We start from the raw sequence: 16906 nt of genomic DNA on the forward strand, positions 1-16906 counted from the left end.
TAAATAACTGATTTATTTACTACCGCACTCTAAAAGTTTGCCATTTTCTGCCAAGATAATATCAAGCTAACATACTTTAATATATACTAAGATTTGAATTCGAAATTCAATAACAATCTAAAACACAAGTAATCCGATAACAGCGCTCCATTATCTTAAACAACCGTTACCTATAAGATGAGATTCCCTTCCTCGAGTTCAGAGATTAGTGAAGGCAGTCCCGCGGGAGGCAATCCCGGCAAATGATCCCGGATCTAATCCCGGGATTACGTACGTCGGCGCCTTTGTGCGGTGCGCACGCGCATCCTAATGGTCGATACGCAATCAGCTGGCAAGAAAAGATTAGTCTCACTCACGGAAATGAAAATCTATAACGTTTTTTTTTAACAGATAATCGTTGTTTAAAACTAATGGAAATATTCTCCATCTAAACATATAGTAAGACCATAGGCATTAGGCAACGGGACTATAGAAAAACAAAAATCAATTGTTAAACGTAAATATGAAGAAATGAAGCATAGATGGAAAGGACTACTTTTTACTGGTGGTAGGACCTCATGTGAGTCCGCACGGGTAGGTACCACCACCCCGTCTATTTCTGCCGTGAAGCAGTAATGCGTTTGGGCTTGGAGGGCGGGGCAGCCGTTGTAACTATACTGAGACCTTAGAACTTTATATCTCAAGGTGGGTGGCGCATTTACGTTGTAAATGTCTATGGGCTCCAGTAAGCCCTTAACACCAGGTGGGCTGTGATCTCGTCCATCTATCTAAGCAATAAAAAAAATAAAAAAAAACAATCCGTTGAGTGGTTTTAGCAAAAGCTTTACCCTTCCGAACGAGACTCATTAATACAAAGATGTATTTCCAATCGAGATACGTACCTCACAACGCGACTCACAGCTAAAATATTCACAAATACACGACACAAAACAATAAGCCTTTCAGTTCATTAGTTATTCAGAATGCATCGTCGTTAACAGAACGGCATAGTTGAATTTCACTGACGCGCGAATGTCTCGTCTTTCGAGACATCTATCTCCATACAGGGTGGTGATGTGTCGAGACGTCGTCTGAAGTTTTTTTCCTGTTTGTTTTAAGACAAACTAGAGACAACATCCGCGGTATAATATGAGGATTCCGGTCAAGCGATTATACTGTGTTACCATCCTTGAGCAGTTAATCTTCTCTTTACTGGTGGTAGGAACTCTTGTGAGTCCGCGCGGATAGGTACCACCAACCCGCCTATTTCTGCCGTGAAGCAGTAATGCGTTTCGGTTTGAAGGGTGAGGGCAGCCGTTGTAACTATACTGAAATCTTAGAACTTATATCTCAAGGTGGGTGGCTACATTTACGTTGTAGATATCTATGGGCTCCAGTAACCACTTAGCACCAGGTGGGCTGTGAGCTCGTTCACCCATTTAAGCAATTTGGTTTCCTTTACAAACATAAAGGTCCTACAAGATCGGTATATGGTAAGCAGCGTTTGGCTATGCCCCTCGCATTGCTGATGTCTATGAGCGAAGCCACGCACCATCATTTGAGTCGTGTGTCTATAAGATCAACAAAAAACATTAGTGAGCCTATACTGTCACTCATCAGCAATGCGAGAGATACAGCCGATCCTATATCTATGGCTCAAAAGTCCTTTCAAAGACTTAACAGAAGTTCACGTCGTGGCGTTTGTGTACCGTGGATTTTCGCAATAACTTCACTTCTGATGCGAAGAAAGAGAGAGAGAGTGCTTCATCAAAAATTTCGCTGCTCCGACGAAGCGCGTCAAACGTCACCGCCGCTTCGAAAGTGAAAACGTCGTGATGGATGAAAGCGAACCGCCGCCACATACATACGTACTATCGAATTATTGAGATTGGACAGCGCGAGAACAGTGTATAACCGCGACACGTTTGTTTTAAACTTTAACGTATTCCATGTTATGTAACTGTATACGGTATACATAGTGTGACCATACGTCCCGATCTGGGCGCAACGGCGGATCCAGGGAGGGGTCATGGGGTCATGACCCCCCCCCTGAGCTGGTTCCAGGACTTAGGTGAACCACTAATTGAACATAATGATTTTATTTATATATTTTGTCACTATACAGATTTTATGTAACTACATACCTTCAATATTTAATTAATTTAATATAATATAATAACTTTGTATGATGGCAAGCGTTTGGGAACGAGCGCATCGAAAATTTGACTGTGACCCCCTCCTGGCGCCAAAGCTGAATCCGCCCTTGTCTGGGCGGGACTGTCCCGCTTTCGGGCGTTCTGTCCCGCTGTCGCCAGTGAGGCCGACATAGTTCCGCTTTTGCAAACAGACCAAACGATAAATTTATTTTTCAATTCAACATAGAGCTGGAAGTGTTTAAATGGGCTAATTTAACAAAAGAGGTACAGACTATTACAGAGTACTAACTATTTTGTGTTTAATGCTTTAATTCTTTTGTTGTTATTCTATCTTCTATATGAAAATACTTGTAAAACACTAAATACTTTTATTTATTATATATTATAATACCGCAGATATCCCGCTTTGACAAAAAAAATGAATGGTCACGTTAGGTATATAGTCTAGTATATATTTCACGTGTGGCTCGATGAGTCAACATCAAAGAAAACTAAGTACCACAGGTATTGTGAGTCCCTAAGGATAGTCATGCGTTCTGCTTCGAAAGCTGGGACAACCGTAAGATACATAACTTATGTATAATATCTACTTATATACATAACGTACTATGTTTGATGAAAATACTGAAAAAACATTATTACACAAAACATAATGCATATCTATATATTAACACGTGAAGCAACAACTTCGTATCCCTTTTTATGAAAATTGCGCTGACGGAGGAGTATGAAATTTTCCACACTTATAGAGAATATAGAGAAGAAGTGCACAATGTTAATATTTTTTTTAAATAATGCGTAAAAGATACATTATATCAATAAGGAAAACGTTACACACACTACATACCATGTATTTGACGCACACACGCATGCATACTATTTATTGTCAAACTTTTGTTCTTGGCGTCTGTTGTCAAATTGAGAATAGATTAAATATTTTTTGCCTTTGTTAATATTTTTATAGAGTAGTCTTGGCGAAATTTGTGATTATAGAAGTATAAAATACAATCATAATAGTGTACAAACTTACAATTCCAATTAATTATAGTCGAATTTCGACTACTGCGGGACCTCTAGTTTATATAAATACATATTGGGTAAGGAAAATAAAATTAAAATGGGGCTCGTAGTGAAATGTACATTCAGGTTTTTCCAACAACTACATAGTGAAGATCTGGCACGTCTGAGGAAGGAGCTCCACAAAACACATCATGATCTTCATAGAAGAAAAAAAGGAAAAGATAAGCACGTGATTTTGTATAAGATCACTATCACCTAACAGCGAGTTTAACGCAAAAATCATTGCTCGTGGTGTCCTCATTTAAACTGGTCTCATTGCCGTGGCCCGAATGAATTATTCATTTAAAAAACAATCTACCTGCGCGCCGCCGGCGTATTCTGGCGTTGCGTGTACGTACGCACACGTCGCGCACCCTTATTTGGTAGTCGTAAAAATTTCATGCCATAAACATTAACGGATTTACGTTCGGGACCATATTGTATAAACATTTAACGATACCGAAAATGATTTATTGTTATCAAAACATTAATGTTGCACAATGTTTAGCATGGAATTGCTGAAGTCCATGGATGACGGTAACCAATCACCATCAGATCTTTTACTGGTGGTAGGACCTCTTGTGAGTCCGCGCGGGTGAGTACCGCCACCCTGCCTATTTCTGCCGTGAAGCAGTGATGCGTTTCGGTTTGAAGGGCGGGGCAGCCGTTGTAACTATACTTGAGACCTTAGAACTTATATCTCAAGGTGAGCTGTGAGCTCGTCCACCCATCTAAGCAATAAAAAAAATTAGTAAGCTGTAATGATGATGTGAATTCGATACATTCAACACACCAGACGTCTTACCAGCTACTTCTCTAGTGTTGAAAGCCGCAGACACAAACGACATGAACATCAAATGTCTTTAACACTGACATGACTACGACCGAATGTCAGACGCGGGTCCCGTTATTTTAGGTTTATACTAGATTAATATTGCAGTGAAATATCACTAGTTGTTATTTTGGAAGCTCATGTTTCGGTCGTATTTTTGAGTTTAATAGTGATTGTGGACCTTTTGTAGTGAGAATGCTAAAAGCTCCGCAGAACCTATCTTCTTATTTGTCTTCTATAATTGTCTTAACTGAAAGTCTTATTACTGCAGGGCCTAAGCTGTTGGGATTACAATACTTTTTTAAGTGGTACTTTTAATGGACAATAAGAGATGAGGAACTGTCTAGAAGTTTGTCATATGTATTTAAATTAAGAATGAAATTTCATATAACCGCTTTCTGTTAGAAATAAATGTACCGTATATTGATACAAAAAAAATCCGCTAAGAATGTGGATAAGGGATTGACATATTTTAAGAGAAGTTCGTCTTTAAGTACGTGTGTCTCTCGGAAAAAATCTAACGCGAATAAAAGAGTATAGCAATCCGTCAACTGTGGCATACGTGGTCTAGTGAAAAATAAATTCCGACCACCGTCAGACACTTCATAGAATATGCGACTTCCCAGTCTATCGTATACTACTTAATGATCGAACAGTCTAGAACAAACGTAGCCGCAAAGACAATAAATCAATACAAAGGGAAAACTTAGCGCTAAAAGTAAAAGCGCTGATGCGACCGTCGTCGATCGTCGGTAATGATCTACCCACGCGTCCCGATAGGCGAGGCGTGATGTTTGACGATCATTTACATTTCAGAGTTTTCTTTTCTGTTTAGCTGACAAATAATTTTACATTTAAATAATAATCATTTTACTGGTGGTATGACCTCTTGTGAGTCCGCACGGGTAGGTACCACTACCCTGCCTATTTCTGCCGTGAAGCAGTAATGCGTTTCGATCTGAAGGGTAGAGCAGCCGTTGTAACCATACTGAGATCTTAGAACTTATATCTCAAGGTGGATGGCGGTATTTACATTATAGATGTCTATGGGCTCCCCTAACCACTTGATACCAGGTGGGCTGTGAGATCGTCCACCCCTTTATGCTATAAAACAAATAAAATTCATGGGCTGGTGCAATACGGACTCCGCAGCGGCCGGTCATGATGCTACAGTGAAGTTTATTAGTTGTCATACACAGAATGTTTTAGTGCCGTCTGGGGAATTTGGGTTTAGGAAACAAGAAACTTCTTCGTTTGGCGGGTTTTTATTGAATTAACGTGTCTAGTTTTTGTCAATGATTCGATTTCAAAGTAATATTCTGTTTGGAGATACAACAATAAAACCAAATACACATAATGTGAGTTCCTATGAGCATTAAGTAAGCTACTTTTTGCCGCATATAACGCTGGTAACATTAATTTGTATTCTAAAAATGAATATTCATAAAAGGTCGTGTACACTGGCCGAGACAAAGACTCGGATAAAACAATAAATTAAATATATTATAGTTCCACGATCGATACAAGCAACACCCCCTCACAATAAAACTGTTCATTTACAAATTAACATTAGAATCTGTAACGATTAAATTTTTTAATTAAATTTTCTAATTAAAAACCACAGACGGAAGCTAAAACAAGCGTAAATCATTCGATCCGGATCGAAAGTAAACAGATTGTTGTCTGTGGTCATAAATATTCATTCGTACGGAATGAAGCGGGTCGGTTTTATTATACACTCTATAATTATTAGATAATCTGTGGCGTAATATGATTTTGGATTTTAATTATGTTTTAGATTATTTGTTCTCTCATAGTTTTTTATTTTAATAGCGTTAGATGATTTCCCTGTTCACGTATTAAAAGTTTCCAAATAATGCATATAATGATACCGAATATTCTAAAAATGGTTGAACAATACTAAAAGTCTTAATTGCATTTTCTGTACAATATTAAGAAAACAACATTTAAGTAAAGCACAAAGCTATTTTCCACAAATTATTATTTTACACAGTGTTATTGAATTAAGTAAAATTAAACTCCTCTTTTTTCTCAAAGACAGTTCAGTTAATCTATATAGATTTTTCTTATACAAGAAAAATATTTTTTTAAAAAACTAAAAAGTTTCAAAGGTTTTATGTAAGAATTAAAAAAAGGTTTTTCATTACATGTATAAACAAATAACTTTAATCTGAGTGCTATGTGGTACCTGAAGCCTATAAAGAAAACAATGTAGATATCGCCATCTCCCTTGGTCCACCTTGAGATCTTAATTTGTTAGTATAACGGCTACCCCACCCTTCAAATCGAAATTAATGCTTGTTTCGCGTTAGAAACAGGCAGCATAGTGCATACACTGTTGGTAGGACCTCTTGGGAGTCCGCACGGGTAGGTACCACCACCCCGCCTATTTCCGCCGTGAAGCAGTAATGCGTTTCGGTTTGAAGGGTGGGGCAGCCGTTGTAACTATACTTGAGACCTTAGAACTTATATCTCAAGGTGGGTGGCGCATTTACGTTGTAGATGTCTATGGGCTCCAGTAACCACTTAACACCAGGTGGGCTGTGAGCTCGTCTTTAACCCATAGGCACAGCCCACTGAGTTTCTCGCCGGATCTTCTCAGTGGGTCGCGATCTAATGGTCGATTCTTATTTATTTATTTATTTATTGATGCACAAAACAAATTACAATCATTACAGTACATATTAGCTAAGTCGTTCAAGTAGTATCTAGATTTAATCTGCATTGCAATGTAAATGGTATGTGCACTCAGCAAGCCCTGATACTGCGAAGCACTGCTCTTACTAGGACTGGTATTAGCAAATTCTCTGAGGTTGAGCCAGTGAGCTTACCTACCTTAGGCTACCAGCGAGTAAAGCTAGCCTGTAGTAGATCACAGAAATAGGATTAAAAAAAAGACGTTTCGCGTTTAAAATGACGTTCAAAGATCCCGTGACATACAAACAAACATAGATACATACCAAGCTAATAAAAGCATATTAAAAAACGCACTTCAAAGATGATGCCAATCCAAAAACAATCAACCTTTCCTTTAGTAAAAGTTACCTGAAACAAACAAAAAAGTGCTCTTACAACACATGTATAATGTAAATACACGTTCATTATATTAATTGACTTTCTACTAATTTTGTGTACGATCCATTATGTATAGCGAAAAATTGCCGTACGTAATTATTTCGACAAGATTACGGAGACAAAAGAATTGGTTTTTACTATTTTATTTCGTGAAAGGAAACATAAATAAACCTCTTTGCACACATGTTAACGACATAAAACATTTTAAAGAGATTAATAGACTTTCTTTTTTTATTGCTTAGATGGGGGGAGGAGCTCACGGCCTACCTGGTGTTAAGTGGTTACTGGAGCCCATAGACATCTACAACGTAAATGCGCCACCCAGTTCAAAGTTCTCAAAGCAGCAACATACTTGTCGGCTGTCAATAATGGGTTAAGTTAGTAATGGAGACGCAACCGACCAGGGACATCAGTAGCGTGCGTCACGCGAACCGATCAAATTACGTTTTATTATTATTTATTGCATTTCTAAGACTATACAAATTTAATACGTCTTGTGAAACGGAATATTTTTTTATGAATTCGGAGATTGAATTGAATATGAATAAGCTTTTATTTTTATACAAGTAACTACGAGTATTACCCGCGAGTTCGCCCGCGTGGTGGAGAAAACTGTTATGGTACTTTCCCGTGAGGATGAAATGTTTTTTCTAACTATACTATATTTGAACTGTACTGAGAACCTTAGAACTTATAGCTCAAGGTTGGTGGCGCATTTACGTTGTAGATGTCTATGGGCTCCAGTAACCACTTAACACCAGGTGGGCTGTGAGCTCGTCCACCCATCTAAGAAAAAAATTAAGAACAAGGTCATCAAGAATAGAAATACATTGTGAAGGTTATTCCGAATTTTTATCAAACAAGAAATCCTTGATTTAAGACGGCTGTAATTTCCTTGTCCTACGGCTTGTAGATCATACGGACAGTAGGTTAAAATTTAAGGATTCAGTTATACCAATATTTTAGGATTAAAGAGTGTGTTAAACATATGATACATTTACCTAGAAATGAAGTATTAGATTATTTTCAAGAAAAATATTATTTAAAAACTTCAATGTCAGTAGAATCTTGCGAAACATCCGTCTACGGAGCTGTTATATTCTACGGCATGTATGATCAATTTGACCAGAATAATGGGTTGTACAGGATACCGAAATCAGATAGAATATTCTAGAAGAAGTAAATAAATTAACGACCAACTAAACTAACAAATGTAGGTTTTTAGAAAGGTTTTCAAACTATTGACACATTTTGAGGGTTTAATCTGTTTCATAGAAGATTTAGAATGAACGTTTACGAATTCAAAAAGGGATGATATGTAATATAGATATATTAAAGATGTAGATGATCCCTTAAGATAAAATATTTTTTTCGAGCCACATCCTGTGACAACGAGAACCACTTTTGGGCAAAGTGACTCATACATACACATACAGTGAACCATAAAGTGATACATAAAAAAACATACAAATAACATAGAATAACACAGAACGATGGAAACCTTACGAATACGAAGCAAGAAAAACGAAACTATTCGAAACGAAAAGTGATCCGAGATGATTGGAGCGTGTTATATTGTTATGGAGTGAATGCTGGTGGAACAACAATTTATGACCACTTTTGGTATTTTCCTTATATACGATTTGGATTGACAGCAAACTGTCATTTTTTTCCTACCTAGGCTGATAGCCTTGAGAGGCCATTTCAGCGTAACCCTAACAAGTAGGTTAGTATACGGGGCTCGAACCTGACGACGTTGCTAACGCTAACCCTAGCAAAAGCAGTGCTTCGCAGAATCTACCACCGCATCTGAAACGCGACCCACTAATCTCACTAAGAATCTCAGTGGGCTGTGTCTGTGTGTTAATTTACTCGCCGAGCCCTTCTTCGCAAGCGACGGGTTCAATGAGAAGCAAACTATCAATAAACATGTATAGCAAATTTATTATTTTATCAAGAACACCAGCTGGTAACAATTCTTAAGTTTATTTACTTCATTCGTTATTATTTATATTTTTATTTTTTTCATCTAGAGCCACCGCGACGGTAGTATACATACAAGTAAGTAACACTGACCCAGACACGACATGCTGTTGAATTTCTAATGAGAATACAAACAAAGCAGAAATTTGAATAACTACACGCATCTGTCATATGCATCCGAAGAAGTAGGTCGACCGTGATGAAAAATACGTGATCAACGCGACATTGGATGGGGGAATTCAATTGCCATGATAATGGTATTACAAGTTTTACGTAACTGTTTCAAGATATCATATAAATAATACATGTCCTGCTATCTACTGTGAGGTATGTATTTTACTCTGTTACGAAACATTATTAATTTTGAAATATTTATTCTGCTTAAACTTATCCTATTAACACGCTGTTTTCTTCAAGCAAGATATTAAAATCATTGCTGTATGGGGAATATTTTGTTACACTTACTCAACATGCATCTCAGTCAAATGGGGAATTGTCAAGCAAATATTTTACTAAAGCGACAACAGATGGGATCTTAGATATTTTTTTCCCTACCTAATAGTTGGTAGCCTAAGGGGGAATTCCCGTATCACGCAGACCTGTAAGTGAGCTCACGGGCACAACCAGAGAGTATTGCTGACACTAGCAAGAATAGTGCTTCGTTGAATCTACGACCGGATCGAAATCGCATCCCACCGAGATCTGGCGAGAAACTCAGTGGGCGGATTTTACAATTTGGTACAATAGATAGACTTTGGTCTTTGAATGTTTAAGATCAAGACTAACATTCCATTGACACGAGAACCACAAATTTTTATGAACGCTTGATTTTACTATCCAATATTATAAATGTCGGGTCATCTCATATTATTTAAAAGAAAATTCTCCTTTGGTGGGGTCCCTTTTTAATTACTGTCCATTAGCATTGCAGATGAGCTCACGGCTCACCTAAAGTTAAGCAGGAGCTCAGAGACATCGTGAATATCGCCATCACCTTGAGATATGAGTCTTCATTATCTACTAAAACTGCTGAAGCACACATGAAACCGAAACGCATCGCTGCTTTGCGACGGGAATAGGCAAGGTGGTGGTACCTAATCCCGCAAGCTAACAAAACGCCTTACCACCTCACCGTCATTTGTTATAATTATTTTATTTATAGGGAAGATTCACATGTTTCGAACTAATGAGACAAACATATTTTAGATAAGACTTTAATACATTTATTGTCAATTTATTTAGCAAATGAACTACCTAATCCTTAAAAAAAACTTTGTCTAAAACTTACCTACTCTCGACAAACTTAGTAAATTAAAAAAAGAATAAACGTAAAATTGTTTAAAAATACCACAAACTAAAACTATCATCTAAAAATAAAAGTGGTTTTTCAATGTTTCTTTTTCGCCTTCCTTTTGCTCTTCTTTCGTATTGGTTCAGGTGGAGGCGTAACGGGCAATTTTCTCTCAGGCCATTTCCTTTTAATGTAATCTGCGACAAGCTTTAGATCGATCACTTTAGCTTTAGTTGTCCGTGGTCCTGCGAACGCATCTGTCATTTCTTCAATTAAATCTGGATCCAGAGGAACACCGGACCTTCGAAGAGTTTTCGCAAAGTCCTTTATACTCATAATCTTGTTACCTGTTTTTAGTAGCTTCAATAATACTAAAGCAATGTCTATAGGTTGTTTCTTTGGATTCAGGCACAGAAAATCAGCTCTGTTTAACACCACATCACGAGGATCAGGTCCAGTAGGTTTGTTGCCATTAGTTAATCCTCCGTGGGTTATGATTGTATCCCTACGAAATTCAAGTTCTCTGATTTCTTTAAGAGCCTCAAAAAATTCGCATCCCACTAAAACGTTGTCTAACAAAAGTGTATTTAGCTTCACTTCAGGTAACTTCAACTTATTAAGGATGGATAAGGCATCAGTTGGTGTCATAGGATTGTACGAGAGATTCAGAACGAGATTCTGGGGTTTTTCTATATTCTTCAGCAGGTTGGATATAGCATCACCGGTTAATCTATTGTTGCTTAAGTTCAAATTTTGCAAATTAGGAGCTTTCATTAATATTTTTATAGCATTACCGATCCTGGCTCCGGCTAAAGAATTCCAAGATAAATCTAATGTCTGCAAAAATTCATTTTGAGCAAGTTTAGTTAATAAAACGTATACCTCTGCAGGCGAGTACAGATTATTCCAAGACAGATCTAATAAAACAAGTTTGTTGTGCCTATTGAAAGCTTCAGTTAATATATTGGCTGCATTAGCACTGAGATCATTATAACTAAGATATAAATTTTCGACGTCCATACCGCGAACTATACCTCTTGCTACTAATTGTATCCCAGTATCACCCAGCTGATTTTTATTAACATTTAATACTTTCAAAGATCTATTTACGATGAGGCCGGGAAGTAATCTTCGAAGACCTTCAACACCAATGCGACATCCGCAAAGATTCAATTCTCGTAAACATGAATTCGTAGTAAGCATCTCACCAAGGTGGTAACAAGCGTCGTTATTCAAGAAATTATCGGTTAAATTTAAAACTTTGACAAAATTATTAAATTTCATTGCAATGCCCATGCATCGGACACTGTTTGGATTTACACCGTAATACCTCAAATCTATCACATCGTTCAGTAGTCCTTTATGGAACATTCTAACTGGGCACTGTCCCATTTCTTTGCACAGCTCAATATATAATACCTGACCATCGTCAGGGTATATTATAGGAGGTTCTGGTTGTAGCAAAGCTTTTTCAATACCAGGATCGATGACTCCAGGGTAGTTAAAATATGGGTGTCTTAGAACTGAGCTGTCAGAAACAGTAATGTATTTAGTGCATATTTCTCCACTTCCTGGTGCATAAAGACCCTCTTGAAACAAGGCTTTCTTCACATTAGTTTCACTGACTTCCAGTTGACACGAAGACCATTCCTCCATCGGAGGCTCCTCAGAACTTTGTTCGTCAATTGCCTTGAAAATCATTCTTGTGGGCGGTGGCTCTCGTATTAACATTTCGGACGACATTTTGAAAATAAAACTAATTAAAAATTAAAACAATACTTAATAAAAAACTTTGTACAAAAATCACAAGAGATGTCCGAGAGATGACAGTAAAGAAATTTCAAAGTATTACCAGCGTGTCAACATTTTCGTGCGGTGTAAAAAGTTTTACTTTCAGATAATTTACACACAAGCAAACATAATCATGAATTATTTTGTTTCTTTTTTTTTATTAATCATATCCAGAGCATAATTGTTTTATTTCCTACCTGGTATAGCTTCAGATGTTGATAGTATAATGCCAGATATTTAGAATACCGCTTAACATATTGATTTAAAACGGCCTTTATCTTGAACTTAGCTGTAAGGTATACATTTAATGTATTAGGTGCTGTTCACCGTGTAGATAATTTCTTTGCCGTCTTTTTTTATTCGCAAGCTTTTCCGTTTTTATGTAGGACAATATCTCATTCTTCCTTATTTACTCAATAAATCTTATTAGATATTGATAAATGAGTTTAAATATACATAATTATATATTAGGAACTTTTGTTGAGAGTGCTACAAACTGTTTTTATTTTAACATAGTAGTATTATTATGTTAACAGAGTAGCAGTTATTGCTTCTCAATATAAGCAAACAAATTTTGCGTTATCTATTGATGATTTACAAAATACTGAGAAGAAATAGCCGTATGTAATATATCCACTCTCGAATCTACGACTTTTGGATCAAAAAGCCGACACTAGAATATTGTTATTACAAATATATTGAACTAGCTACACTAGTCAAAACAAATTATTTACTTTATGCTTTTGATTACAGATTCAGAAAATAGAAAGCGAATTATAAACTAGAAATATAAAAATAGTTAATATGACAATTAGTGTTACATTCGGAGAGTGGAATGTTGAAATATTTGTCATGGATCTCGTCGAGAGGAGCGAGTGAAAGTGCACCTGAGGGCAGCGAGATCTCAAGGCCACAATCAGGTGTAACAGAATATTGTTAGAATGTCTAGGAAAGCGGAAAGTCAAGCATATAGAGGTTTTATTGTTTTAAATCGCACTCTGCCTTTTTCACAATACATGCGTTGCAACGTTATTCAAGATAGTCGATATTTTGATTTGGTTTCTTTAAATAGGTAGTATTGACATAGATATATTGTGTAAATATTTTTATATTTCGTTTTTTTTTTTAATTTAACATAAATCAATTCATACAGTAGAACAAATCTTCCAATGCGCTTGAAGGAGGCACAGTAACCAAGGTACTGACTGCGTTACCTCGTTGGAAAGCCAGATTCTATGCAAAGTACCAACCAGCCTTAGCATATTGTGTAAATACTACTTAGGTATCATATAGATTTGAGTTTACTAAATAACGACAGCTGTCAGCTAAAGTCTAATGTCTTAAAAAAAAATCCTCCACAAGGCATAAGCATCCAAATCGATAATTATGGTAGGTCAGAAACATGAAAGCATTTAAAAGTTTGGTTCTTTAGTTTTTTTTTATTTTTTTTTATTGTCGTATAGGCAGACGATCATACGGCCCACCTGATGGTGAGTGGTTACCGTCGCTCATGGACGTCAGCAATGCCAGGGGCAGAGCCAAGCCGCGGCCTACCGTTTAATACTCTCCACAAGCCACGTTTGAAGAAGGACATGTCAAGGACAAAATCACAATAGTTTTTCAACCGTCCACGACGAACACCTACCTCCTTTTAAACAGGTAAACATTAATAAAAATCTCGGTCGTATTATTTAGGTCATTGCCATTAATAAAGCCATAAAGAATGAAAAGTTATGTGTGTCGTTAATTTACGACAAAATTGTTATGGCCCGACAAAAGCAAGTGGATCGGCTCAAACTAGTTTATATACTATTAACATACATTGTTGTATTCGATATTCTTAACTACTGGGGGCATTGTATATATATACATACACACTATGTACGCCTTTTACACTCTTATTTTATCGATATAATAAAGTTTTTGTTAATTCCGACAAAAATCTGGATTAATTAATATTCTATTGCAGATAGGCTAAGAACTGGTGGTACTGGTGGTAGGACCTCTTGTGAGTCCGCGCGGGTGGGTACCACCAACCTGCCTATTTCTGTCATGAAGCAGTAATGCGTTTCGGTTTGAAGGGTGGGGCAGCCGTTGTAACTATACTGAGATCTTAGAACTTATATCTCAACATGGGTGGCGCATTTACGTCGTAGATGTCTATGGGCTCCAGTCACCACTTAACACCAGGTGGGCTGTGAGCTCGTCCACCCATCTAAGCAATAAAAAAAAAGTCAAGTTCGTGAATCCAGGTAGTGTTTAATTGTTATAGGAACCTGTAGACATGTGGATACCTCAATTTCATTCGAACCACGATTACCCTAAATATCATATAATATATATTAATAAAATTAGAAATAAAATTCAAATTTATAAACGTGTATTGAAATGGTTCTTAACGATTAGAAATGTTTTTATTGCTTAGATGGGTGGAAGAGCTCACAGTTCGCCTAATGTTAAGTGGTTACCGGAGTCCATAGTCATCGACGACGTATATACCACCGCCCACCTTGATACTTGAGTTCCAAGTCTCAGGTTTTTTTTATCATATTGAAACGCATTACTGCTTGTCGGCCCAAATAGGCAGGGTGATATATATATATAAGATTGGAAGAACACAAGGGTTTCAAGGTAGCGACGAACAAAAAAACATAGCTAAAGATAATAGCTTATCGACAACTAGAAATGAACGAATTTCAATGAAAGTAGATTTTCAAGAGCACATAAAATTTGAAGAATGAGAATACAGCTTTCAACAACTTTCGCTAAGCACAGATATAGCGAATATCTTCATCTGATACTACTAACAATTGTCACGCTTCTCCTAAGGGCAAATATTTAAGAGGTGCTTTTACAAAATAAACTTTAACTTGCATAGTTTTAAGGTTGCGATTTGAATGGATACGGGTAGCAGTATTACTTTCTTCGTAATCTGATAATTGGACAGTAAGTGTGTGAAGTATTTGAGATGTCTGTCACACAGGATAAATTGATCTTAAAGAATTTTATGTTGATGATTTTCAAACGTGCGCGTGATTGTACTGGATTGTAGAATTAACAATTAACTACTATATTGTAATTTAGAATTAAAAGTGTGCTCTGTATTAGAATTGGAACATTGGATGTCAATATCAAACATTTATTAATTTCTTTATTGTCTATACTTTGTTAACTTATGCAGTCTTTAACAACATCGACTATAAACTGTTATCATTGACACACTTCTTAACGTATACATTCCACGAGAACAGAAACGTTTAGAGGTGTATCGATTTGAACTCAATCTTCGAGAGAGCATCGCAAGGTGGTAGGACCTCTTGTGAGTCCGCACGGGTAGGTACCACCGCCCCGCCTATTCCTGCCGTGAAGCAGTAATGCGTTTCGGTTTGAAGGGTCGGTCAGCCGTTGTGACAATACTGAGACCTTAGAACTATATCTCAAGGTGTGTGGCGCATTTACGTTGTAGATGTCTATGGGCTCCAGTAACCACTTAACACCAGGTGGGCTGAAAGCTCGTCCACACATCTAAGCAATAAAAAAAAGAAAAAAAAAGGTATAAAGTAAATGTTTAATTACGAATTTATTTTATTAATTTTTCAAATCTACACGTTTGAACAGAAACGAACAGATTTAAAAGTCGACCGTAGCATCACTTAAATTTTCTAGACTAACCATTAAAAATTCACGCAAATAAAATTTCTCTGTTAAATCACAAGAGCACTGTGGTCTTGTACCGATAAGGCGTCGTACTTAACCCTTAAACCTCAAGATGGCCTTAATTGGCGTCAACATATTATTCCTCCGGTGTTTTTATTCATAAATTCTTTCGATTGCTTCTTGCCGATTCCATTTGCGGCATTGTTTTTGCGGAGTCGCTCGCTTGTGTGCAGTAAAAGTGAGCAATTAACATTATTTCGTATTGTCTTGCGTATCTGTTGGTGTACCAGCGCGCAGTTTTGACCTCCGAATCCGGTGAGTTTGTCCGCTTTATATGGTGTGACGAGTGCCTTTTAGTTTTTCATATTGCAAATCAATGTTTTAGTATTGCAACAAGTCATCGGAATGAATAATTCAATGACGTTTTGAAGTTGCGTATGCAGAAGGAATTTCCATTATTTCTGAGCTATTGTTTCCAATAAAATCAAGTTCGATAGTTATTAATTAATTATATAATATATATAATTCTACTGCACGTGTGTAAGGTCACTGCAATCCTGCTAAACGGCTGGACCGACTTGAATGATTTTTTGTGTATGCAGGACAACGTCTGTCAGGTCCGCTAGTTAATTATAATTATGCATATAAGGTTTCTATGTCATTCCCTGTTATGGTTAAAATACACGGTCCCAATAATAAACTGATTCTTGTAGTTTTATGCGAGAAATAAAATTAAAGCCTATAATATCCTATAGGTTACACGACAAAAAAGGAGGATGTTCTCAATTCGACTGTATATTTTTTTTATGTTTGTCACCTCATAACTTTTTACTGGATGAATCGATTTCGATGATTATTTTTTTATTAGAAAGCTGACGCTTCCCATGTGGTCCCATTTCAATTTAGTCCAGTTCTGATAATAGTATCCATGAGAAAACCATATAAGTCTTAAATTTGTATTAAGTACGTGCGCGACAAATAGATGAATAACTCAATATCACGCCAACCGATTTCGATGATAATTGTTTTTAATGTATATTAATTTGTTTTGGAATATCTTTT

General features: G+C 36.8%; 2 protein-coding genes across 2 annotated transcripts in view; both read right to left on the reverse strand.

Annotated features, from left to right (window-relative positions):
- The window catches only part of osp (myosin phosphatase Rho interacting protein outspread), a 309866-nt gene that overhangs the window by 127392 nt on the left and 165568 nt on the right, over positions 1–16906 (reverse strand).
- LOC149502116 (uncharacterized) lies at positions 8238–13254 on the reverse strand. Its single transcript, XM_089730119.1, has one exon. The coding sequence runs from the start codon at positions 12137–12139 to the stop codon at positions 10493–10495; it is 1647 nt and encodes a 548-aa protein (XP_089586245.1). The 5' UTR covers positions 12140–13254; the 3' UTR covers positions 8238–10492.

Source organism: Bombyx mandarina, chromosome 10 (assembly GCF_030267445.1).
Source record: "Bombyx mandarina strain Sakado chromosome 10, ASM3026744v2".
NCBI classification, from domain to species: domain Eukaryota; kingdom Metazoa; phylum Arthropoda; class Insecta; order Lepidoptera; family Bombycidae; genus Bombyx; species Bombyx mandarina.